Genomic DNA, 21,763 nt, shown 5'->3' with positions numbered 1-21,763 from the left:
TTGTCAGTGATCATTGTACCTATAATGCTCTGCCCCTGTTCATCCACATATGTGCAGATTCATATCCAAGTTCTGATCCTTTAATGGGCACCGTGCCATTTTTCTACAGCAATGCTGGAAATGTTTGTGGTGTGTATGCAGAGATGATGTCCAAGAAAGCACTGCTGGGGAAGCTTTACACGCATGGACAAGTGGTGATGGGAAGATATTGTGTTTTGTACTAGTGCCTTGAGGCACTATGAGGATATCAACATCTTTCTAACTACTAAGACCTGGCATGTACTCACTGCCAACTAACGCAGAATAGTGTTGTCCTTTGAATACACGCCTGCAGTTTTTTTTATTTAAAAAAATGTGTAAATTGTCTGAAACTCAGAAATAAAACAGAGCAATGAAGGTTTTGAAAATTACAGATTTCAAGAAAGCATAAATTTAAAGATTGAAATTAATACAGAGAATGATGGGATGATACCTTTTAGATGGATAATTGAGATGTAACATAAACTGCATGAAATTTTGCTACATATTTATAACTTGTCGGGTAGATGTTAGTTGGAATATGTCCTATTCTGGAACCACAAGTTAGAGGTGCCACAGTTGTGAGGAAGCAGATTGCCCTCACTAGAATGGAACAAGAGAATAGAATTGTCAGTTATGTGAGATAGGAAAAGCCAGGATTGTGCTGTTGCAGTTTAAATGGTTAGGACAAATTTGATCAAGGATTTTACCAGACAACATGCAGAAAATCTTTTCATTGATAGGAAGGCTGGCAATAAAGGAAATGAGTTAAAGTAACCGTAAAATAACCCAAAAGGGAATGTTGAGAAGCTTTGTTATGAATTGTCAGGAAAGGTGGTGAAAACAGGTTCAGCAGTCATTTTTATAACGATAAATACCTGAAAGAGAATTGTGCAAGGCTACAATGTGCTATCAGAGAATTAAAACTAATTGGTATAGTCCTCTTGAAAAGTTGGCATAGATAAATGGGCTGAATGGCCTTTGTACATATCGATTCTGTATTAGAGATCCCATCCATACCTTGATAATAAAATGATGTAAAGTACTACAATCTAATGCTGAACCCCTTTCTCTTCCTTTCTCCCCCCCCACCTCACCGCCACCACTCATTCAGCCTTATTTCATGTAGATGGTCGTTTTTCCTATTGGCAATGCTAAATAAACGGTAGATATTGTAAAGATTCCTTGTTTTTGTTTAATGACAATCACCTTTTCATAATTAGTAGCTGCTCTTATTAAACTGAGCAAATTGCTTTGTTCAAAGATAACGCCTCTTTTCTCAAGATTTTAACATAACTGAAATTAATTTACAATGTTAATAGCTCTTTTGGAATCTAATGTATCATTAAGTGTGGAACTGGCTGTTAAGAACATGGTACTTAAATGCAAGGCAAAAGTACACGCTGCCCATTCATTTACCTCCCACTCATGTCTAGAGGCTTCAACAATGGGTTGATTTCATCAAAATATTTTAGATATCGGTATTAGGCAATCACAAGACTTTAATGTCCCATAGAAATGTTAATTTACCTGACTTCAGAACTTTGTAAAGCAGTTCAAAAAGTTAAAAAGCATGCTAAAAGTCATTAGTGTGGATGATATTTTGTCTTCTAGATTAAACTGCTGATTAAACAGGATGATGATCTTGGTATCCCTGCATATGATGACCTTTTCAGGGATGATGAAGAAGATGAAGATTCCGAAGATACTGGAAATGAAAGTGAAGGATCAGAACCTACGGGGAAGCGCAGGCGCTTGGATGAGGTGATTAATTGACTAGAAATATTACCACTGTATGTAAAGGTTGTTCTGAATGTATTTTACAGGAGAGTCGACTGGACCTGAAGTATAAGTAGTGAACGAGAGAGAGGTAAATGGGTTGAGGAACCTGTGAGCCAGTTGATTGTGGGGTCACAGGCATTAAGCCCCAGGGATGGGAGCTCATGGCCTGAAAATCAAATGGTTGGCCATCTAGTGTGAGGTTGGCTGAGACGTTAGCGCTTGTGGGGATGTGGTTCAGGGTCAAAGATCGGCTTAAGACCTTATTTCGCAAGGTGACTCTGCCCATCACTACATCCCTGGCTGCTCCCAGGCCGGGCCCACCAACGCTGAAGCCACCACCAACCCATGCCTTCACTCCAGCTGCCTGTGGTCCGGAATCACTCGCTCTACCAATCCTCATCTACCCCCTACTCGGCTGCCGGCAGGCTGGGGACATCGAATCGGCTGGGTTCCAGGCCAAGTTCTAGGCTGGGACCTCCACACTGACGGTACCAACTGCGTCACGTTGACTGACTCCTCGTTCCATCGGCACCCCCGCCCTTCCAACAGGCAACGTTGATATCACTGTCCTACTGCTCTTCCCCATTCCAATAATGCTACTTCTACCCTACACCACACCTACCTCTCTGCACCTCCATCCATCCATTTGACCCTCATTCTGATGCGAAACAGTCAGTCCTCGGCAGAGGCCTTGGCCTTGTTCCTCACGCCTGCCCTTCAACAAGTTCCGAGCTCACCATGATGTTGAGCTCTTCTTCCATCACATCTGCCTCCGGGCCTTTTTCCCTGGTAAGGGATCCTCCATGCCCAGTGACGACCACTTCACTCGTCTTCATCTTTCCTCCTCTTCATGAATTCTCCCTGCCAGCCTTCTTAAGTTAAAGATGTAGCCATGGGAACTCGCATGGTCCCCAGTTATATCTGTCTATTTTTCAGTTACATCAAACAGTCCTTGCTCCAAATGTTCACTGGCACCATTGCCCAACTCTTTGTTAGCTACATCGCCGACTGCTTTGGGGCTGCTCCTGCACCCGTGCAGAACTCATTGATTACATTAACTTTACCACTAACTTCAACCTGCCCTAAATTCACTTGGACTATTTCTGACACCTTACTCCCCTTTCTTGATCTCTCTACCTCCATCACTTGGGACAGGCTATCAACTGTCTCTATGTCACGTTGTTCTGCTCTCGCTTCCCCTCCCCTCCCCCCAAGGGGGGAACAAGGATAGAGATTCCCTGTTCTCGCCTTTCACCCCACTAGCCTCCGCATTCAACACTTCATCCTATAACATTTCCACTCCTCCAATGTGATCCCACCATCAGTCACACATTCTCATCCCCACCCCTTTCTGCCTTCTGCAGAGACCACTCCTTCTGCAGCTCCTCAGTTTGTTCATTCATTCCCACCCAAACCACCCTTTCCCATGCACCACAGTAAATGTAACACCTGTCTTATCTCCCTCCCTTATCTCCATCCAGGACCCCAGATGTCCTTCCAGGTGAGACAGATATTTACAAGCACCTTCTCTAATCTTATCTACTGCATCTGGTGTTCCTGATGTGGACTCCTGTACATTGGTGAGACCAAGAATAGACTCGACGACCATTTTGCTGACTCTTATACTTGCCTTTCTGTTCTAGGCTGACTCCATTGCCAGAGTGAGGCCTCAGGCAGACTGGATGAACAGCACCTCATATTCCGCTTTGGGCAGCTTGCAACTCAACAGCATCTATATTGAATTCTCCAATATTAGGCAGTCACAACACTCTCTCCTTTCTTTCTCTTCGCCCCCCCCCCCCTCTCTCTCTCTCCCTTGTGCCCCATCTGGACTTGCACCTATTTCTCCCCTTCAACTTGCATTCCTTTCTCGAGCGTCACAATTTGCAACTCTGAAATCATTTTGTTTTTCATTCTTCCTTCTGTCTTTTAATCTTTGGCCTTTCTCCAGCCATCTGGCTATCAAATAAAAATGCTCGTCTGTGTCCATCTATTACTTCCCAGGCCTTGTCCTGCCCCTCTCTTTCAGTCCCTACCCCATCCCCACAAACAGTCTGAAGAAGGTTTTCGACCCAAAACATCACCAATCCCTGTTCTACTGAGAAGTTGCCTGACCCCTCAGTTACAGCATTTTGTATCATATTTTTGTAATCCAGCATGTGCAGTTACTTGTCGCTGCTCTTGACTCTGCCCTGCATCCTATATATGGGGATCTGTGACTTGGATATTTGTAGCATTGGGGGTGAGGTCAGTGTATAGTGGTAGTGATGGACATCTATGTGATGGTTGGAAGTGATGTTGGTACAGTTTAGGGGTGAAAAATGATGCAGGGTAAAGTCAGATTGTTGTCTTTCAATGATGAGTGTTCCCATAACAAGTGGTTAATATTCCCCTATGATGCTTTACATGTAGCATTATATGTGGAATGATGAGAGTTTGTCTAACCCATAAACACACATTGACAAGAGTAATTGATATCTGGAAATGCCTAGTAAATTTTCCAGAACGATGCAAAATAATCAGAAATTATGACAATTGAGTTTACTTCACAGAAATCAGGTTACTGCTCTGATCGAGTGGCAACAGAATTTGTAGAATTGAAATTCTGAGCAACAATATCCAGAGTTTGTGTATTTTGTTTTATATTTAATCTTATCCTTTTCCACATAGTGTAGGGTGGTGGTGGGAGGGGAGAGAGATGTAGAGAGATGGAAATGCTGTACAATCTAGTACTGAATCATGTCGGCCCAAGATATTCCAGATTCAATCTGACTGCCAGTTACCCAGTCTGAATGTTTATATTGGAGCAGTCTTTTAGGTTTAGCATTACTTGACGTGAGGAACGTTAAATCATATCTATGACTATTAACAGTGGTCATTTTTGCTTTCTTTTGATGTCATTAACAGTTTGGTGGCCCCTTGCCACATACTGCTGAGTCGAACCCAAAAAGAAATGATAAAAATAGTGTTTTTTGAACATTTAGTTCCTAACCAGTGTTATTGCATCAAGACACATTACTTTCAGGAGAATAGAACATTGGGAAACTTTGTTTCACTTGAATTCATGTGTAAAGATATTATTAAAGAAAAGTCCTGCCAAAGTAGCATGGAGAAACTTAGGTTTGTTTTTTTTAAATTTGAAACACTGAGTCGAAAATGAGTCAAAGGGAGTTGAATCATTCCGGCTGGCTGCATCTTATTTTTATTGCACCATGCTTGATGACAAAGTTACTCTCTAGTGCAATTCCAATTCCCAGCAGTGCAGGTGATGGTTTGTCATGTGTTCAAATTCATGTAAAAATAGATTTATTAATGGTCCATTATTACAGGGTTTTTTTAAATTACTGTGTTCCAGGTGACCATGGAGAGGAGAATAGATCGAAGACGCCAGCGGCGTGAATGGGAGGAGCGCAGGTACTGGTTACTGCAATTAACTTTATAGGTGTCAAAAATTGTACTGTTCTAACCATAAATTTTACTTTTAAACAAAATAATGTTCTGTTCAGTACAAGTATGAGTTAAACAAAGAGTAGCTTGTTCACAAAATGCTGGAGTAACTCAGCAGGTCAGGCAGCATCTCGGGAGAGAAGGAATGGGTGACGTTTCGGGTCGAGACCCTTCTTCAGTCTGAAGAAGGGTCTCGACCCGAAACGTCACCCATTCCTTCTCTCCCGAGATGCTGCCTGACCTGCTGTGTTACTCCAGCATTTTGTGAATAAATCGATTTGTACCAGCATCTGCAGTTATTTTCTTGTACAAAGAGTAGCTTGTTCTCAGCTGCCTCTTTGTGAATAAACAGGCTTGTTTGCTGCTTTTTATTTTTCGCCACTCTCAATTATCCTGCACATATACACCACCCCTCCCCATGCCAGACCCCAGCACGCACCTGAAGTTGAGGTGCTTGCCAAATGAAGGCAAAATTGAGGCCAATTCAGTCCATGCTACTGCCACCTACCCTTCGATTTGTGCCATTACGTTCCCATCTACACTGCATGGGTGGGGGGTGGGGGTGGGAGATGGTGAATGCTTCCTGGTCTCCACCGTGTCTTTGTGAATAATGATTTTGTATGCATCAGTCGCAGTCCCTTTGGCTCACTTTCACTCGATAAACAAGCTCGTCTATCCAGTCTCTCCTTGTTAATGGAGCATTCCTTCCCAGGCAATATCCTGCTAAATCTCCTTTCTATATGTACTCTTAACTGGTATTGCAATGCTTTGTTTTACTTTTGGCTCTCCATTTTTATTTGACTTTGCTTTGACTTCATGATGGTGAATGGTGGTGTTAAACTGCTTGATATTGCATAGAGATGCAATATTTTTGTGCTGAGGACATCTTGTAATTCTCAGCATCTCCTCTTTGGCAGCATCTTGGTTCATCTTAAAAATAGGTTACATTTTGCACAGGTCATCTCATAAAATATTTTTAGTTGTCTGCACTTTTGGTTTTAAAAAAAATTAACAATTTTGTTTTGAATAAAGAACCATGTCCCTCCCATTCCTCACCATCTACTCTTTTCTGGTTGAATTTTATTCCTTACTCTAATAATGCAACATGGTTTTATGTAATGCCTTAATGCAAAATGTCCCAAAATACTTAATGGTGCAGCATGGATTAAAAAGCACTCGTGGCATAATGCAGAGGTAAGCAGAACTCAAAGTTTCCTTACATTTCCCATTTCACCTTAACTTCCCTGAACTCCTCTCAACTGCCGTTGAAATCCTCAGCCACATTGAATATGCAAAAGCACTCTGCTTGGCCTCCCTTTTAGACTTTACATAAATGTGCTCAGCCATGATCGCATTGAATGGCGGTGCTGGCTCGAAGGGCTGAATGGCCTACTCCTGCACCTATTGTCTATTGTCTATTGTGCCTATCTAAGAGTTTATTCAAAGAGGCAGGTTGTAAGTAGCATCTATCATGACAGTTTTGGTATCTGAAACCCTGGCCATCATTGTTGCAGCCAAGGTTAAATCTGGGAACCACAGATCTACATTGCTGGGCTAGAAAATGTTCAAGGTGATAAGGGATAAGACGGTGTGCAGGGATTGACATTAGGATTTAAAAAGTTGAGTTTTGCCTGACCAGGAGCCTGTGTAGTTTAGCTAGTATGGGTGTGTTGCACAAGTAGGACTTGGTGTAAAATAAAAGAGAGAGCAGCAGAATCATGGAAGAATGTTTATGTGAATTGGAAAATGGAAGCTGTTCAGAAGGATATTGGCCTCGACATAGCAGAGGCATGGATAACTATTTTAGCAACTGAGTTGGTTAGGGGTCGTGTTGTTTGATGATGTGCTATGCAGGAGAATGTGGACACTTGGCAATGAAATGGTTGTTGTCAGAAGCTCACATAATGATCAGCCATAATCACACAGAATGGCGGTGCTGGCTCGAAGGGCCGAATGGCCTACTCCTGCACCTATTGTCCATTGTCTATAAGGGTCAATACAACGCCTACAGTCACTTATCAAGAATGGAAGTGATGGGCAACAAACTGATTTTGTAACAGAAGTAAACTCAGGGACTTCTGCCTTCCAGATACTTAGTTGGAAGAGGACATGCTTGTAGATTAGGAGAATACATCTGGCACATACCCTTGTGTGACACATGCATTTTGCAAACTAAGTTGCAAATAAAGTTTTACATTAGGAAGTAGGAAAAGTTTGCCTTGGCAGAATTTTTTGTCAAAGTTTCAAATGAATGTTTATTTGTAAAGTTTAATGTTATGTAATGAAATCATAATTAGTGGGGACTGGCATGAATATAAGAATGAATTCAATAATGGAATGAACGTAGTATTTGGAGTGACACAGTTAAATTTGAATGTGATGTTCTGGGTAGAATGAATGTCAAGTTTTAGTTAAAAAGCAGTTGTGGCTAGATTGCTAACAATCAAACTTCTGTGTCTTTTACAGGCGAGAGATTTTATTTGAATATGAGCAATATGAATACCATGGGACTTCAGTACGTATTTGTAATCATTGGAAACTAAAATGTACTGTTTAGCTGTTTATATTTTTCAAAATATATTTTTTTATTTTCACTGAAATTATGCTATTCTGTGTCACTCCAGATTATTCAGTGCCTCTTGAGGATTGTAGAAATTACAGTTTTGATCAATGCCCTCAAAATAGAACTGCATTCTTGCATGATTGAGTAATTTGCAGTAGTTTAGCTTAGAGATGCAGCATTGAAACAGGCCCTTTGGCTCACAGAGTCCACACTGACTAATGATCATCAGTATATTAGTTCTATGTCCCACACACCCGGAACAATTTACAGAAGTCAATTAATCTACAAACTTTCACATCTTGCAAGGAAATTGGAGCAGCCAGAGAAAACCCACATGGTCACAGGGAGAACATGCAAACTCCATGCAGACAGCATCCGTAGTCATGATCAAACACGGGTCTCTGGCGCTGTGAGGCAGCAACTCTATTGCTGAACCATTGTGCCACCCTTTTTTATTCATATTTTTTTCCTCGCATGGTGTGATTTACTGCAGAATTCAGAAAAGATTTCTGCTTTCCCCAGTACAAAAATAACATAAACCTTTTCAAATATATACAAACTGTGTCAATACTGTGTAATGATTTTCCTCCCATTCCCCCAGCCCATGATGGAAAGTGGGGAGAAATCATTTACATATTATTTAATAATTAATCTTTTCCCAGGAGTCATTATTTAAACACATTTAATAATTATCTCTGGCTAAAAAAAGTTACAGAGCAGAGATAAATGCCGTTTTAAATAGATGGTCAGAGAATCTGCTGACAGACTTGCGTGCGTTCCTCCTGATCTCCATCCGCTGCTCTGTTGACAGTGCATGGATGGCTTTTACAGCATCACTAACTTTCTTCACTATTTGCCAGGTATCTCGTTTCACCTCCATGGGACAAAAGATGGAGAATGGGACTGATTAAATTTCTCTTAGGAGCCAGAGTAGATATGATGACTTAAAATTCACCTTGGGTGCCGTGAAAATTCTTGTTCCATTTGCAACCAATTTTGATTGTGAATACATGTCCCTACAGAAAAGAATCCTTGCAATAGTATTGTTTTTACATGTGGGTAGGAGACAAGGTTTATTTACTGTCAATAATCCAAACTTACTAGCAATAAATTTCAAGGCCTGTGTCAAATATCAGTACGATGCTACTGATTTGTCAGCACACCCTGCCTATGATGGCTTGTGTTTGACTCCAGACCCACCGTGTATAATGTTCAGTTTCTTGAAGCTACTGTGGCACTCAAATTTTGAAAAGAAAGTTGTTGAATTAACCATGATTTAGTGATGCCAACTTGGCCAAACTTAAAGTAATGGTTTCATTTAGGAGATAATACATCTGATTCAGAACCAAAGTACTTGCATCACACTGCTTCCCTTTTAAAAGGGGGAAATCAACCCTGTTGTATGTATTGTAAATTCTTCTCCCAACTTGTTCAATCTCATTTAAGTTCCATAATCAACAGCATTTCAGTGGAACATAAACATCTACTTGACAATTCTGAATGCTTTGATACGCTTGCACTGATGCTGATCCTACCTTGAGTGTCATTTATGACCAGAATAAGCTTTGTTTTATACCTTGGGCCTCTAGGTATTCTCAACCTCCATTGGCACATTGTGGCTCCTGCATGTATTGTTCACTAAATTCACAGCTACATTTTGTCAAGGCTTTTTTGACACCTTTCAAATTTGCAACTTGTACCACCTAAAAGCACCAAGAAAGACAGGCCTGTGAAAACACAACCATCTGCAGGTTCTGGCACTGATGACTGATGTGGAGATTCTATTAGTACTTCCTACTGGGCAATTTTCTGGGAAATACCTTCAAATACCCTCAAAAATGTGGTTCAGTTGTATTTTCCCAAGGAATTTTTTGTGCGATGATGCAAATTTTCTCTTGCCAACATAGTGTAGGCTTTAAAAAACTTTTTTTTTGTTTAAATATATGGCATTATTTGCTTGAACATTTTCATTAATCTATATTTTCTTTTGATATACTTTGCTTGCCTAGGCAGGAAGACCAGCATATTTGCACTCCTGTATCCATTTTCCTTTCATGCCTCAGTTCCTGTACAATTTGTTCAGTCACTGCAGAGAAGCTTAGCATGACACTGTCAGATAACAAAGCACAAGAATAAATTGTGCTTTAGCCTTCACTGCTGACCAACATCACGTCATGAGTGAATACCCATCGAGGAAGTAAATTCTTTACTGCTAGATTGTTCTGGGGAGTTGCTAATCTTCAAATGCTTGATCGGCATGACTTGCCATTCTTGTATTTCACTCTTCATAGTTACAAACTGTAAACATTTATTCAAGGTGTCCGGAAAGCTAATTAATAGAACTCTGTACTGTTCCTTGGGGTGATAAAGAGCTCTTTATGAGGATTACATTTTATTTGTTTTTGGTATGCATTGATCTTCACTTCTCAGCAACTGGAGTGGTGGTCCACAACAATTTCTCCAAAATGATGGCGTGCCAATTAATTCTAAAATATCAGCAAAGAAACCAATGAGGCAATGAAAACCACCTACTCATTTCCAATCTTTCCCTTCAAATAATATGATTCTTCAAATGAGATTTTGAAAGATTGTATGCAAAGGTATGCTGTAATCATATTGGCTTATGGTCATGATTTCCTGTGTTATCTTGCAATGAAAACTCCCAGTCCATTGCAGATGGAAGCAATTTCCATTTAAGCATAGTACCACATCCCTCTATTTTACAATAGACAATAGACAATAGACAATAGGTGCAGGAGTAGGCCATTCAGCCCTTCGAGCCAGCACCGCCATTCAATGCGATCATGGCTGATCACTATCAATCAGTACCCCGTTCCTGCCTTCTCCCCATACCCCCTCACTCCGCTATCCTTAAGAGCTCTATCCAGCTCTCTCTTGAAAGCATCCAACGAACTGGCCTCCACTGCCTTCTGAGGCAGAGAATTCCACACCTTCACCACCCTCTGACTGAAAAAGTTCTTCCTCATCTCCGTTCTAAATGGCCTACCCCTTATTCTCAAACGGTGGCCCCTTGTTCTGGACTCCCCCAACATTGGGAACATGTTATCTGCCTCTAATGTGTCCAATCCCCTAATTATCTTATATGTTTCAATAAGATCCCCCCTCATCCTTCTAAATTCCAGTGTATACAAGCCCAATCGCCCCAGCCTTTCAACATACGACAGTCCCGCCATTCCGGGAATTAATCTAGTGAACCTACGCTGCACGCCCTCCATAGCAAGAATATCCTTCCTCAAATTTGGAGACCAAAACTGCACACAGTACTCCAGGTGCGGTCTCACCAGGGCCCGGTACAACTGTAGAAGGACCTCTTTGCTCCTATACTCAACTCCTCTTGTTACAAAGGCCAACATTCCATTGGCTTTCTTCACTGCCTGCTGAACCTGCATGCTTCCTTTCATTGACTGATGCACTAGGACACCCAGATCTCGTTGAACTCCCCCTCCTCCTAACTTGACACCATTCAGATAATAATCTGCCTTTCTATTCTTACTTCCAAAGTGAATAACCTCACACTTATCTACATTAAACTGCATCTGCCATGTATCCGCCCACTCACACAACCTGTCCAGGTCACCCTGCAGCCTTATTGCATCTTCCTCACAATTCACACTACCCCCCAACTTAGTATCATCTGCAAATTTGCTAATGGTACTTTTAATCCCTTCGTCTAAGTCATTAATGTATATCGTAAATAGCTGGGGTCCCAGCACCGAACCTTGCGGTACCCCACTGGTCACTGCCTGCCATTCCGAAAGGGACCCATTTATCCCCACTCTTTGCTTTCTGTCTGTTAACCAATTTTCTATCCATGTCAGTACCCTACCCCCAATACCATGTGCCCTAATTTTGCCCACTAATCTCCTATGTGGGACCTTGTCGAAGGCTTTCTGAAAGTCGAGGTACACCACATCCACTGACTCTCCCTTGTCAATTTTCCTAGTTACATCCTCAAAAAATTCCAGTAGATTTGTCAAGCATGATTTCCCCTTCGTAAATCCATGCTGACTCGGAACGATCCCGTTACTGCTATCCAAATGCTCAGCAATTTCGTCTTTTATAATTGACTCCAGCATTTTCCCCACCACTGATGTCAGACTAACTGGTCTATAATTACCCGTTTTCTCTCTCCCTCCTTTCTTAAAAAGTGGGATAACATTTGCTATTCTCCAATCCACAGGAACTGATCCTGAATCTATAGAACATTGAAAAATGATCTCCAATGCTTCCACTATTTCTAGAGCCACCTCCTTAAGTACTCTGGGATGCAGACCATCAGGCCCTGGGGATTTATCAGCCTTCAGTCCCATCAGTCTACCCAAAACCATTTCCTGCCTAATGTGGATTTCCTTCAGTTCCTCCATCACCCTAGGTTCTCCAGCCCCTAGAACATTTGGGAGATTGTGTGTATCTTCCTCAGTGAAGACAGATCCAAAGTAACGGTTTAACTCGTCTGCCATTTCTTTGTTCCCCATAATAAATTCCCCTGCTTCTGTCTTCAAGGGACCCACATTTGCCTTGACTATTTTTTTCCTCTTCACGTACCTAAAAAAACTTTTGCTATCCTCCTTTATATTATTGGCTAGTTTACCCTCGTACCTCATCTTTTCTCCTCGTATTGCCTTTTTAGTTAACTTTTGTTGCTCTTTAAAAGAGTCCCAATCCTCTGTCTTCCCACTCTTCTTTGCTATGTTATACTTCCTCTCCTTAATTTTTATGCTGTCCCTGACTTCCCTTGTCAGCCACAGGTGTCTCTTACTCCCCTTAGAGTCTTTCCACCTCTTTGGAATAAATTGATCCTGCAACCTCTGCATTATTCCCAGGAATACCTGCCATTGCTGTTCTACCGTCTTCCCTGCTAGGGCCTCCTTCCAATCAATTTTGGCCAGCTCCCGCCTCATGCCTCTGTAATCCCCTTTGCTATACTGTAATACCGACACTTCCGATTTTCCCTTCTGCCTTTCCATTTGCAGAGTAAAACTTATCATGTTGTGATCACTGCCTCCTAATGGCTCTTTTACCTCTAGTCCCCTTATCAGATCAGGATCATTACACAACACTAAATCCAGAATTGCCTTCTCCCTGGTAGGCTCCAGTACAAGCTGTTCTAAGAATCCATCTCGAAGGCACTCTACAAACTCTCTTTCCTGGGGTCCATTTCCAACCTGATTTTCCCAGTCTACCTGCATGTTGAAATCTCCCATAACCACCGTAGCATTACATTTTTGACACGCCAATTTTATCTCCTGATTTAACTTGCACCCTAAGTCGAGGCTACTGTTTGGGGGCCTATAGATAACTCCCATTAGGGTCTTTTTACCCTTACAATTTCTCATTTCTATCCATACTGATTCAACATCTCCTGATTCTATGTCACCCCTTGCAAGGGAATGAATATCATTCCTTACCATCAGAGCAACCCCACCCCCTCTGCCCACCTGTCTGTCTTTTCTATACGTTGTGTACCCCTGAATATTCAGTTCCCAGCCCTGGTCCTCTTGTAGCCATGTCTCAGTGATCCCTACAACATCATACTTGCCCATGACTAACTGAGCCTCAAGCTCATCCACTTTATTTTTTATACTATGCGCATTTAAGTACAACACTTTAACTTCTGTATTTACCTCCCCTCTCACATCGTTCACAATTGGCCCTGCCCTTAATTTCTTTTCCGCTCTAGAACTTCTGTTCCCATTCTTCCGAGAGTCTTTTGCAATATCTCCTGTATTCCCTTTTACCTCATCTTCATATTCACAATTTGTTAACCCCTCCCCCCCACTACTTAGTTTAAAGCCACAGGTGTCACACTAGCAAACCTGCCTGCCAGAATGTTTGTCCCCCTGCTGTTAAGATGCAACCCGTCCCTTTTGTACAAGTCACCCCTAGCCCAGAAGAGATCCCAGTGGTCCAGAAATCTAAATCCCTGCTCTCTGCACCAGTCCCTCAGCCATAAATTCATACCCTCTATCTCTCTGTTCCTGGCCTCACCAGCACGAGGTACCGGTAGCAGTCCAGAGATAACTACCTTCGACGTCCTACTTCTCAGCGTTTTTCCCAACTCTCTAAACTCCCGCTGTAGCACCTCCTTCCTCTTCCGCCCGACGTCATTCGTGCCCACGTGCACAACGACTTCAGGTTGATCGCCTTCCCTCGCTAGGATTTTCTGAAGCCGGTCTGTGATGTGTTGAACCCTGGCACCAGGGAGGCAACAGACCATCCTCAAGTCCCTCCTGCTGCCACAGAATCTTCTGTCCGTCCCTCGGACTATGGAGTCACCGACCACTATGGCTCTTCCAGACTTCGGTCTCCCCTGTCGAGTATCCTTGCCAACAGGTCCGCCACTCGGACTGGAAACGTCTTCTGCCCCGACAGTTCCCAAGAGGGTATACCTATTTGCAATAGGCACAGCCACTGGGGTCTCCTGTAGTCCACGTCCACTCCCCCCGGAAACAGTCTCCCACCTTCGCTCGACCTGGACCCTTGGCGTGACAGCCTCACAATAGGTCCTGTCGAGGAAACTCTCGCATTCCCGGATGGCCCTGAGGTCATCCAACTGCCTCTCCAACTCCACCACACGTCCCTTCAGGAGCTGCACCTGGACACAGTTCTTGCAGGTGTAGCTCCCAGAAGCTCCCGCGACGTCCCTGTCTTCCCACATCCTGCAGGAAACACACCGCACCAACTTTTCCGCCATCACCTTGTGCCTATAACCAGCTCTGGCTTAAAACAATGGTATCCTCCTCACCTCAGCCTCCTCGCCGAAGACTCGCAGCCAAAGACTCGCACTTTTCTCACTGGGCTGCACCTGAACAGGGCTGCACCCTTTTGTGAGCCTTGCTTATATCACCAATTTAAATTGCCTGATTGTCCAATTTACCTGACTTCTCACTTAAACTGCCTGTTCAACTGTGATTAGCACTTACTTTACTGCTCAGCCAACGGGCGTCCTTGCTCTGCTCCCGGACTTTTCAAAATGCACAAATTGATTAAGTTAGTTTTTCTCTTTACTTTCTTTATTTTGATTCCTTTTTTCACTAAGGCATGCATCTCTAATTCTCTTAAACATACTATTGAAAATATTTTTTTCACTACTTGTTCTTTCCTTCATGTAATTTTCTGTCAATAATCAATGATAAATTAGTTTATTTTTCTTTCTATTGTTGTGCTTTATTTTCATACAAAATTGGATTGTTTTAACTGGAACGTTGGATGTTGGGGGCAGAACTGATAGAAGTATATAAAATTATGAGAGGCATAGATTAATAAGCTAGGCACTTGAAACCTTTGTCCCAGGGTGGAAATGTCCAGAACTAGAGGGTATAATTTTAATGTGTGAGGGGCAAACTTTAAAGGAGATGTGTGGGGCAATTTTACACAGAATGGTAGGTGCCTGGAACACGCTGCCAGGAGTGATGTTGGAGGCAGATACGATAATGGGATTTAAGAGGCTTTTGAATAGGGACATGGATGAACATGGAATGGAGGGATATAGATCACATGCAGGCAAAGATTAGTTAATCTTGGTAGCAAGTTTGGCATGGTCCTTGTTGGCCGAGTGGCCTGTGCTGCACTTTTCTATGTTCTATTTGCATTTATTTGTATCAATGTTTTCCAGTATTTGTTTAACTGTGAAGATGGTATTCTAGATCTGAGCTCAGAAAATTTTGGGGATTCTCCATTGACGTTCTGGTTTTCATGTTCTTGCACAGGGGTTTTCATGTTCTTGCGTTATCCCAAACTGCTTTCAACATCAATGAATAGCTTCTGAATTGCAGTTGTTAATTAAAGATTATTAATTAATTAGGTAAAGATAAAGCAATTTTGTGCACAGCAATGTCACAGAGTAGAAGAATTGTTGCTGACGGCTGGATCCCACCAGGGCACTGGGAGAGCTCCCTTTTTGTTTGACATGACTTTATTGCCTCATCTGAAAGATGACACCTCTGACAGTACTGCTGTCCTTCTGCAGAATACCAAAATGTTGACTTGAGTGAAGTAATTCAATTGGGAAATGGGGCATGCAGCTACAGTAAAATGTAAGGGTATCATTATCCAACTAGGCTGGTGTTCGTAAAGAATGCTGCATTGTTGGAATCAGCATTTTGACCAGAGCTAATTAATTAATGATCCTGTTGTTTATTTTCAGTCTGGCATGGTAATATTTGAACTAGCCTGGATTATGTCCAAGGACTCAAATGATATGTTGTGGTAAGTGCTTTCCACATGTAATAGAAAATTACAGTTTTCTTGACCGTATTGTTGCAAAACTTGCAATTTGCCCTAATTCTTGAAGTCATATTTTGTCTACCTGTTTTTTTAGGTGGGCTATTGTTGGTTTGACGGACCAATGGGTTCACGACAAAATCACACAGTACGTATTCTGAAATGCATCTGCTTTTAATTTGCCTAGTATCAGCAGGGAAGATTTCCAGATGAAATATGATGTTAATTAAATATAAGATATCAGTCTGAGCCAATTTGCCTTGACTCAAAACTGCGACAAATCGGGTGTACTTAATTTAAAGTTTAATATTACAAACACGTGAACATGCTACACAAAGGGAGCCTGACTGTATAGTATCTGACTATTTGTCTAGGTTGGGCTGATTGTACATTCTAACAGAACATTCGTATTTCGGTGGGTTAGATTAACTATTTGTTTAGTAAAATTGCATGCATCCTGTATTCTTGTTCAGTTATTACAATATATTGCACGGCGTTTTTTCCCCCCATCTGAGTTGAATCGGCATGGAAATACTTATTCTCGGGTCAGGTTTGGATTGACTGCGGCCATTTCAGATTGTAATTCCATGGCTGAGCATTGTATATTTTGCGCAACCATTCTATAGCATTTAGTGATGGCAAATTCTTGAATTCTCTAAATTTAACTGGGTAATTAATGTTGCCAGCCAAGTGTGCCATTATATTTGCACCTAATAAACAAAAATATTAAACATTGAAATAAACGATTATTGGCAAGTCTCTAAATCATCAACAAATTTTTTTTTCTTCGTGTTTTAATTTTAAAGGTTCACTAATTCTCACCATTTCATTCATAACCATGTAACTCATAGGCTGCATATCCCTCACTCTCCCGTTGCAATCAAGCCAAGGGGTCAAACTTAATTCATTCAGGAATGCAAAGAGCATGCAAGACAGATCCACTTTTTCCAATTACTGTTTAATCAGTCTACACTCATTCAGTCAATAAAAAGTGAGTAAAGCTGTTGCATTCAGTGCTATTAAGTAGCACTTGCTCCATCCAATTGCCCTATCTGATCACTAATACTCTAAGTGTATCAAAAGCCACTTCAGACCTCCTCTCGGCCTCGGTCAAACTGGACCTCACAGTTGAATTCTAGAGGTGGGGAGAATAGGTAGCATTTAACCAAATTCGATATTGAGGAGCCCTGGTAAAACTGAAGTCATTGGGCATTTAGGTAAAGTGCTATTATTGTTGGATTGTTATCTTGTACCAGAAAGATTGTGACATAATGAACTGCAGATGCTGAAATCTTGAGTAATACACAGTGCTGGAGTAACTGAGGTGGCATTTCTGAGGGACATGGATGGACCATGGGACATTTCAAACAAAGATAATGGAGTTGTCAGCTGTCAATTATTCCAGCTAAAGAGATGCCTACAGAAGTTAATATCCCAGTTCACATTTTGTGCAATATTCAAGTCCATTTTGTAGATTTCAGTACACAAAATAGGTCATGCTGGCATCAACAAGACTCTGCACCACAAAAGTACCGTCTCCAAAAAGTGAGATTTTTGTTTACTCTAGATGATCTATGGCATTACCATCATGGAATTCCCCCTCCATCAATATCCTGGGGGTAGATAGGGTGTTCAGGAGTCACATGCTACAAGATACCGAGCCTCCCATCTGCTCTTATAACCATAATATTTCTAGTTATATATAGTAATTGAAGAAGAAAACAACCTTTTGTCCATGGGACCATGCTGACCATCAAACCTTTTAAGGTTGTTTGTTGATATCAGAATGAAACTTAATTCCAATCATGGTTTGTTCTGCAGCATGAAGTACGTGACAGATGTTGGCATTGTGCAACGTCACGTCTCGAGGCACAATCATCGTAATGAAGATGAGGAGAATACACTTTCTATTGATTGCATGCGAATCTCTTTTGACTTTGAGTATCCTTTAATCGGAATGCAACAATCAGGGAAAGATGACCAAGTGAATGTTATTGCTGAAGTTGTAGGTGAATTGCATGTGGATTTTGAAACCACCAATTGTACTTTAAAATGCATATTCTCTGTATTACTAAATTTAATTTTTATATTTGTAATCTGAGATTAATTCATCTTCAATGCGGTTGATAAACGGGTTTTTTGGGTTGCAAATGGTAGCTCAACAGTTCTGGACCACTGGTCATCTTACACAAGTCATGGCTGTGAAGTTGGACTGTATTTTTAAGCAAGTAGAAAGAAAAATTGGCTCTCAGTAGATTGACCATCAAGAGTTTATTAGAAGATTTAGATCTCAAAAATTTAGCAGGGGCCAATCAGTAGGTTAAGTTTCTCCTCTGGTTCAAATGATGCCACAGTTTGTACTTTGGAGGAGAAGGAAATAAAATGTCCAACTGAGCACAAACCCAAGCTCTAAGCCATTATTCAGTGAAAAAGGACAAGATGGCTTGCAGTTATGGTTTCTTATCTTTTGGCGATCATAGTATCAATATCTAAAGATGAGATTCTTCAAATAGATCACAAATGGTTCTGATGTCATTAGTTGGAAGGCCTTTCAATAATCTGTGGCTCCATTGTGGGCCTTTGTTCTTGGAGATGGATTAGATTTGACTGAAAATCCTCAGGAAAGCTCTAGCTTTAAATTTACATTGTAGACATTTACAGTGATATGCGGTAATTACATAAAAGCAAATTTTGTCTCCCTCAAGTTCAGTTTAAGCCTTGTGCATTTTCACTTCCTTTGAGTTTAGTATTGATGTCATAATGTGTTGTAAATATGAATGCTTTAGTTTTCTTTAATTGCAAACCTTGTTCAGTCTACGCCTTGCTTTGTATCACCATTGGTCATTGTACGAGAGCATGTGTAACTCCAACTATACCTATGCCAATCTCAAGCTGTGGTCCATACAAGGTTTGAAGAGACTTCAGGAATTCCTAGCAGAAATGGGGTATGTGAACCCTTTCAAGTTCCACCTTCTAATGATTCAAAACTGTTTTCAAATGAGCCACTGTTAAATTCAAACTGCAGTAAAACTGATAATTCAGCATCCTTGGGACTTTGGTGATTCTGGATTATTGGATGTTACTACTCATAATATTGTGACACATTTCCAATTTACCTTTTTTGCATTGAGGGATTTGTGTCATTAGCCATAACTTCTGTAAGATTGGTGGGGCTGGTATTGTACTATTATTTAAGTAATATAGGCCAGGAAGCTACAGGCTGGTGAGCCTGACATCAGTGGTAGGAATGTTGTGAGAGGGAATTCTTGGGGGCAGGATCTACTGGAACTTGAATAGGCACTATTTGATTAGGGAAAGCTGGCAGGGCTTTTTTCATGGGAAATTGTGTCTCACCAACCTGAGTTTTTTTGAAGAGGTAACTGAGGATTGATGAGGGCACGTTATCTACATCTTTAGCAAGGTCTCACATGGTAGGCTAGTCTGGAAGGTTAGACCGCACTAAATCCAAGATGAACTAGCCAATTGGATTTGATATTAAGTTGGACGAAGGACTCAAAGGAGAGTGCGGAGGATTGTTTTCCAATTTGAGGCCTGTGACCAGTGGAGTGCTGTAGTAGTCGGTGCTGGGTCCAGTGCTATTGATAAGCATTAATAATTTGGATAATATTGTTATTAACATTGTTAGTAGATTTGCAGATGACACGAAAATTGGTGGTGTTGGTGACAATTAGGATGGATATCTAAGTTTCCAACAAGATCTAGATCAGTTGTGGAAAAACAATCCGAGAAATGGGAAATGGACTTTAACTTTGACAAGTGTCTGAAGAAGGGTCTCGACCCGAAACGTCACCCATTCCTTCTCTCCTGAGATGCTGCCTGACCTGCTGAGTTACTCCAGCATTTTGTGAATAAATACCTTCGATTTGTGCCAGCATCTGCAGTTATTTTCTTACAGGACTTTTATTGAGGTATACAAATTGAAGGGAGGCGTGGATAAAGTGAATACTCAGTCTTTTACCCAGGATAGAGAATTGTAAAACTAGAGGCCAAAGGCTCTAGGACAACCAAGAGATTTAAGAGGGACTCGGGACCAACTCTTTCACTCATAGGGTAGTCCATATCTGGATTGAGCCATCAGAGAAAGCTATGGAATCAGATACAGTTTTGACTTTTGAAAGATATTTGGATAGGTATGTGTGTAGGAAGGGTTTAGTGTGCTCTGGGCCAAAAATGCAAACAAATGGAACTAGCCCAGTATACCAACCTGGACAGCTCAGACTCTATTACACAATATAAAATGCTTTCTGTAGAAGTTGGTGAGGGTTGTTGGGGACATGTCGAACTTCCTAAGTCTTCTGAGGAAGTAGAGGCATTGATGTGCTTTCTTGGTCGTTGCTTCGATGTGGCTGGTCCAGCATAAATTGCTGGTGATATTTATTCCAAAGGATTTGAAGCTTTCAACCATTGATGCTGCCGAAGTAGAGATGGTCGAAATCTTCACCTTAGAATGGAGTAGGGAATGATTAACGATGTCCGTGAACAGTTGGTTCACGGTCTGCGCAGTTCTTAAGGAACTGTTGCTTTCCGTGTTCACCCTTGGGAAGGCTAAAATAACGTCTACAACAGTGACTCTGGGAATTGGCACACTTGAGTCAGAATAGATGTCATCGCCCTGATGGCCTTCTGCTCAAAGCGAGCATAGAATGTTTTGTGAATCATCATGATGCATGATATTAAATCCTCGACTCAAATCCTATTGGAGCTCAATATTTGGACATCACCCTCTCTTCCATGCCAGGACTTTGATTCTGTTAAAAGGTCACTGAAGCTTTAACTCTGTTTCATGTTCTCTGCAGATGTGGCCTGATCTGCTGAGTATTACCAACATTTTCTCATTTTACTTGTAATTCAAAGATCATGAGCATGAATTGTGCTTATTTTTCCCTTCTGCTAACCTGAGTGATGGAGAATCCAGTATATGTGAATCCAGCACTGCCTAGTTGATGGTATTGTACAGAAGTCAACAGTGTGACACAATGACACCATGTAACCGTTCTATCTCTGAGAACATGTCCTGCCCTTTATGTAATTCATGGTCTTGGATTTAGCTTGTGTAATATCTAACCATCAATTTTCCTATTTATGTTGCAGACTCCCGCTGAACCAAGTCAGGCAAAAGTTTAACTCTATGGATATCTCATTGAAGGATAATCTACAAGAAATGATTGAGGAGTCTGCTAGTAAATTTGGGTAATAATTTTTTTTAACTTCTGAATTGCGGTTTTATAATTAGTTTAAATTGCTGTGACTTAATGCTGTAAAATAGCACATGGGAATTGTTCCATGTGTCAGTGTGTGCGCATGTTTGGTTTGGTGATGCAGCATGGAAACAGGTCCTTTCGCCCACTGAGTCCATGTCAACCAACGATTACCCATGCACTAGTTCTATCCTACACACCATGGACAATTTACAGAAGCCAATTATCCTACAAACCCGCACGTCCTTGGAATATGGGAGGAAACCGGAGCACAGGGAGAAAACGCACACGGTCACAGGAGAACGTACAAACTCGTACCGGAAGCACCCATAGTAAGGATTAAACACTGGTCTCTGGTGCTATTTGGCTACAGCTCTACCCCTGTGCCACTCTGCTGCCCCTTAAACACATCCTTCAAAGTAAATCTGTATCATATTCAGAGTGAAATGGGGGGAAGGAGAGTTGAAAGATTTTGTAACAGTGTTGATGG

At 41.4% G+C, this 21,763-nt stretch overlaps 1 protein-coding gene across 1 annotated transcript in view; it reads left to right on the top strand.

The window, feature by feature from the left end:
* cdc45 (CDC45 cell division cycle 45 homolog (S. cerevisiae)) overlaps positions 1-21,763 on the top strand; it is a 42,056-nt gene that overhangs the window by 7,525 nt on the left and 12,768 nt on the right. The window contains exons 5-12 of the mRNA XM_078421228.1: positions 1,633-1,782; positions 5,156-5,214; positions 7,714-7,762; positions 15,978-16,039; positions 16,152-16,202; positions 17,876-17,995; positions 18,868-18,999; positions 21,167-21,265. Of these exons, the coding sequence (XP_078277354.1) occupies positions 1,633-1,782; positions 5,156-5,214; positions 7,714-7,762; positions 15,978-16,039; positions 16,152-16,202; positions 17,876-17,995; positions 18,868-18,999; positions 21,167-21,265 (722 nt within the window). The remainder of the gene's footprint in view (positions 1-1,632; positions 1,783-5,155; positions 5,215-7,713; positions 7,763-15,977; positions 16,040-16,151; positions 16,203-17,875; positions 17,996-18,867; positions 19,000-21,166; positions 21,266-21,763) is intronic.

The sequence above is a fragment of the Rhinoraja longicauda genome, chromosome 25, assembly GCF_053455715.1.
Source record: "Rhinoraja longicauda isolate Sanriku21f chromosome 25, sRhiLon1.1, whole genome shotgun sequence".
NCBI lineage: Eukaryota > Metazoa > Chordata > Chondrichthyes > Rajiformes > Arhynchobatidae > Rhinoraja > Rhinoraja longicauda.
Note: the sequence above shows the minus strand (reverse complement) of the source record. Positions and strands in the feature narration are given on the sequence as shown.